This window comes from Apium graveolens, chromosome 10 (genome assembly GCF_009905375.1).
Source record: "Apium graveolens cultivar Ventura chromosome 10, ASM990537v1, whole genome shotgun sequence".
Lineage (NCBI taxonomy): Eukaryota > Viridiplantae > Streptophyta > Magnoliopsida > Apiales > Apiaceae > Apium > Apium graveolens.
In genome coordinates, this window is record NC_133656.1 from 222,188,403 (window position 1) to 222,193,472 (window position 5,070).

At 32.9% G+C, this 5,070-nt stretch overlaps 1 protein-coding gene across 1 annotated transcript; it reads right to left on the reverse strand.

Moving 5' to 3' along the window:
• Positions 1 to 988: 988 nt before the first annotated feature.
• On the reverse strand, positions 989 to 3,044 carry LOC141692423 (protein STRICTOSIDINE SYNTHASE-LIKE 10-like). Its single transcript, XM_074497251.1, has 3 exons — positions 2,607 to 3,044; positions 1,987 to 2,253; positions 989 to 1,765 (listed from the first exon to the last, which is right to left on the reverse strand). Exons 1-3 carry the CDS (start codon positions 2,906 to 2,908, stop codon positions 1,192 to 1,194), a joined length of 1,143 nt encoding a protein of 380 aa, XP_074353352.1. The 5' UTR covers positions 2,909 to 3,044; the 3' UTR covers positions 989 to 1,191.
• Between the last annotated feature and the right edge of the window lie 2,026 nt (positions 3,045 to 5,070).

Consider the following 5,070-nt stretch of genomic DNA (forward strand, 5'->3'; position numbering starts at 1 on the left):
AAAATTAACAAAAAAGTTTAAAATACGTGTTTATTCAATAAAAATTATATTGTTAGAACGTAAATATAATTTAAGAAAATAAAATACTATATTTTAGTGATTTGACCAAATTGATAGCAAAAAATCAAATAAGTCAACAATTACGAGATAATTGGAATGAATAGTGTTAATTAAATATACATATAATTCATAATTTATTCAATTTTTGATTTAGACCAACATATTTATGTTTATTTTGAACTTAACATCATAATCTACTCGATTTAAAAAAATTAAAAAAAAATTACCATTTTTCTACAAAAATGAAAAAGTCAGAGAAAAAACCTGGCAATCACAATCTATCTGAATTACAAGAATTCAATTCGAGTGAACACGATTATTTTTGATTCAAATGTGGTTGAAGTTATTTAAATTTGAACTTCTCATTCTCCCAAAATTTTAAGTTTTTCAATATTATAAAATTTCATAATGCTCACCGTACTCACAAAATTCTAAAACTCTATATACAAAATTCAGATATTGCTTATAATAGTTTAATCTAATACAACAAACACAACATCGATGCCATATAATTCGTACTCATGCTTTTGAACTATACATGATAGGCACGTTTCGGTACAGTACAGATAAGCAGCATACAGAAACAATCAAAATAAATTTGAAAGGCTCCGGTATCTTTTTGTTGAATTCACGATCCTGTAAGAGTTTTTATTATTTTGCAAAAAGATCCTTATATGGACACATAAAATCCTAATCCCAACTAGAATATAATAAAATTTCCTGCTTATAATTTTACATCATCTTCAAGTAAATTTCAAAAATTAAATATTTGACATACACAATTACCTACTCTAAGAAGATATTGATTTTTTAATTAATTCTCGCACTTTTATCCACAAATAACAAATATTTTACCGGCTCAAATAACTTGCACAAATAATTTTCAGAATATTCTAATTTGAAATATTTATCTAAACGAATTAATATATGATATCTAATAAATAAATAAATGAAAATTACAGATTTTACACTATAAACCATATAAGGTTATATCATATTTTTGCAAAAAAATAAAAATTTAAAAACTTGAGAATTTTTGCAAAAAATCCAAATTTAAATAGTTCAGAAGAGTAATTTAAATGTGCACCGCAGGCACAACACAAGTGATGCAATTATTAATAAATTGCAGAGTTATATTTTCATTCCGACTGCATTAGGCATGACAACAGAACCAATCCACAAATATCCGTCTCTTTCGTGCACTTCACTTGCATATTTCCATATCTTACCCCGTTTGTCCTCAAATATTTGAATTATTTCACCATTCTCACTTAACTTAACTGCCACACCAGACCCCTTGGACTTTAATAAATATAAAAGCAACTTTGTAACCTTAAAAGTGACCATTCGAACAGCATTTCTGATCCTTGAATTCAAGGGAAGCCAGACCGAAAAATCTGGTACTTTGCGAGACCAAAGTGCCACCCAAAACTCTCCGTTATCGTTCATCTTAATGTTGTCGGGGTATCCTGGAAGTTCCGTAAATAATTCAAGTTTTCCAGCCTTTTGTGATGGTTGAAGCCACAGCCTGAAAACTCTACAAGTACTTGTCTCAGCAAAAATGAGAAAGTCTCTGTTCTTGGACAATGCTACTCCATTCGGGAAATAAAGATTCTTAAGAATGACTGTCGTCTCCTTGGTGTGAATATTGTATTTCAGTAATCTACCAGTTTTATCACCAGTAAGTACCACTAAGTTGTGATTCCTGGAAAACAAGTACACATAAAAATAACATTTCACATCTAACTTAAATTTAAAAAATCAAATGGGGCTGAAACAGCATGCAGGGATACTAGGTAAAGCTTCGGCCCTGAATAACCTTGGAAAATCAGTTACCTTTATGTATATAAACTTCTGCTATAGTTAATTATTTAATAAACCAGGTTATTGAATTTAAATAACATGCAGAAATAGGTAGATACATACCTGCGTGAAAAAAGTGAGCTGCTATCTGTAAAATATACATCCCCAGTGGTGTCATCAATGTCCACACCGTTGGTAAATTTAAACGGAACACCCTCGGCTTCTGATGTGAGCTTAGTTGCTAGGCCGCCATTTGGGCCGACAACAAGGAGACCCATATAGGCATCCGCAATGTAAACATCTCCGGTCTTTTTATTGCTACATAGGCCCAATGGACGTCCACAGACGTCTTCTGTTGCCGTGTGATTATGCGGGCCTTCGCAACCAATTCTGTTGCGCAAACATGTAATTCATTACATGTTAAAATATATATATATATATATATATTTCTTAATTCCTATGGGCCTGATATGTGGACTATCAATAATTGGACTCTATTATTGAGCGTAAGTGTTAAAAGTTAAAACATATAGATTGGTTGACACAGTGCTTTCACAGAAACTTGCTAACATGTATTGTGCATGTGAATAGTCATCAAATTTAAGTAAAACTTCCTAACATGCATATGCGCAGTTATATTCTATTACCCAAAAAATCTAAACTAAAAAAAAAACGAAAATTAAAAGAAACTTTATAATTCCATCATAAAAATAAGCAGAGTGTGTAAAGAAAAGTTTGTGCACCTGTCCGGAGTAGTGACGGAGAAGTTGGACCACCGGCGTTGATGTTGATTCCACTTGATAATCCGGCCGTCGGAGACACCGGTGTAAGGACCTTCACCGTTGACATCAAAAGCAAAGCTCTCGGGACCCTCTGCGTTAACGATTGGCATCACTTGAAACTGATGTGTGTCATCATTATAATCCTTCGACTTGTCTCCGAGTGTTCCATGAGAAAGAAAGGAGCTACGGAGAACAACACTACTTATAATAACAGTTAATACGAAGAAAATACACAATGCTGCTGATAATTTTTTGGACTTCATGACTCTCGAGCAGAGATGAAATATATTTTGTGGAGGAAGACTAATGCTTGCCACACGTACGCTTTATATATACATATCAGCAAACGTTTTGATTGTAAACGCATGTAACTTGGGAAGGGGGAAATATTAAAGTACTTTTATTCTTGTATAAAAATAGATTCTTCTTTCTTCGGCTAAAAAACAGATATTTTAATGTTTTTGTAATTTGTGTTATGAATAAAAGATAAATTCAACCTGAGAGCACTCTAAGACAAAATTAGTAACACTTAAATGTTTAAATTTTTATGAAATATTCTTTTTGGAATAAATCTTATGTTGCTATTAATAAAGGAAAATCGATTTTGTTTATCACCCAACTACTTATGCCTCTACAAACCTACCACTAATTGTTTTATTTTTGTAGGCATTAATGGTGCATTTACTTTCATTTAAACAATTTTGTTATTTTTTCTAAAAAACGTTAAATTTAGGAAAATGTTAAATACAGAGTTGTTTTTCAAGTTCCAGAGCAAATAAACTATATAAAGATAAAACTGCGCTCCATGGATGTACATCAACAAATCATGTAAAAAATTAATTTGAGGGTAATCTAGTCTTTTCATAGTATATTTGCTTTGAAAATTAAAAAAAACGGTTCTAAATTTAACATTTCCCCAAATTTAGGCTTTCATTTTGGTTGATCGTCCAAAATTTTTGAAATTAGGAATATGCATATCGATTTTGAATTTGCACGTATTTTATTTTGTAATTTTTAGGTTATAATTTTGTGTTTACATGAAAACTGAACGTTACATGTGTTTTTCATTTTTTTTCGGTTAATTGAGTGATTTTCTGTTAGTAAAGTTGGTATAGTATCCTTGTAAGAATGTATTATTTCACATGTAATAAGTTTTATTGAGTTTTAAATAAAAAAAATTGTTGTTGCAGGATTTTTTGGATTTTTTTTTGTTTGAGAATTAGTTTGGTCGTGATTGTTGTTACTAGATATGGATTGTTGAGTTTTTATAGAGTAATTTGTGTTGGGTGTGCGAAACAGACCTAATTCCACATTTGTATGATATTGTCCGCTCTGGACCGCGCCCGCACGATTTTGATTTTTTTTATAACTCTCAAAATATCTCATACTAATAGAGTTATATGACTGCTTATATAGAAGCAATAATCCCCTTCCACAAACGATATGGGACAACTCCAAACAATCTCCTTATTCACATATCGTGCTTGACACCTCTCGAATCTGTCGGCTTATTGTGTGATATGCCTGCTCTTGACCCATACTGGAAGTTCATCTGACTATCTGCTCTTAGGCTCATGTGCCCCCCACAAACGGTGTGGTACATACAACTCCTAACAATCTCCCTCTTAACACATCGGACTCGACATTTGTCGGGTCTGCCTCCTGATTGTGTGATCTGGCTCCTCTTGACCCATGCTGGAAGTCCATCTGGCTAACTGCTCCCCTATACTCATACTGGAAGGTCTGTCTGCCTCCCCCTTAAGCCCATCCTAGGATAGCCCATCTGCCGCTTCCTAAGTCCATTATGGAACCCACGTGAGATTGTTATTGACCGTTATAATTTTAGCTTCGATACCACTTGTTGGCCTTGCTGAGCAGACTTAACTCCACATTAGTATGATATTGTCCGCTTTGGGCCGATTTCACACGGATTTGGTTTTGATTCACTCTAAAAAGGTCTCATATTAATGGAGTTATCGGGTTGCTTATATACTAGCAATATTTTCCTCCCATAAATGATGTGAGACAACTCCTAATAATCCCTCTCTTCACACATCGGGCTCGACACATATCGGATCTACCTCTTGATTGTGTGATTTGGCTCTTCTTGACCGTTGTTGGATGTCCATTTGGCTTTCTGCTCCTGTTAGGCTCATATACCCCTCACACACACAACGTGAGACAACTCTTAACAATTTGCATCAAAAATCACAAATAACATAGATGATTTGATCAAGATTCCAGTAACATGTGTTTAATTTGCTTTCCGATTGTGTTAATGGAATGAAATCAAATTGAAAGAAATGGTGGTAGAATTTAATACGAAAGTGATGTTGATGATTAAAATAATTAAAATATAAGTTGAGCGGTAGAATTTAAATGAAATAAATAGTTGAGAGATAAAAAAAAAATCAAATTTTCCATA

Bases quoted from the DNA above. Each gene is read 5' to 3' on its own strand.
- LOC141692423 (XM_074497251.1), bottom strand. From the start codon at position 2,908: ATGAAGTCCAAAAAATTATCAGCAGCATTGTGTATTTTCTTCGTATTA. The intron at 2,254-2,606 runs GTGCACAAACTT...TTTGCGCAACAG, and splicing joins TCCGTCACTACTCCGGACAG to AATTGGTTGCGAAGGCCCGC. The intron at 1,766-1,986 runs GTATGTATCTAC...CTTGTTTTCCAG, and splicing joins AGCTCACTTTTTTCACGCAG to GAATCACAACTTAGTGGTAC.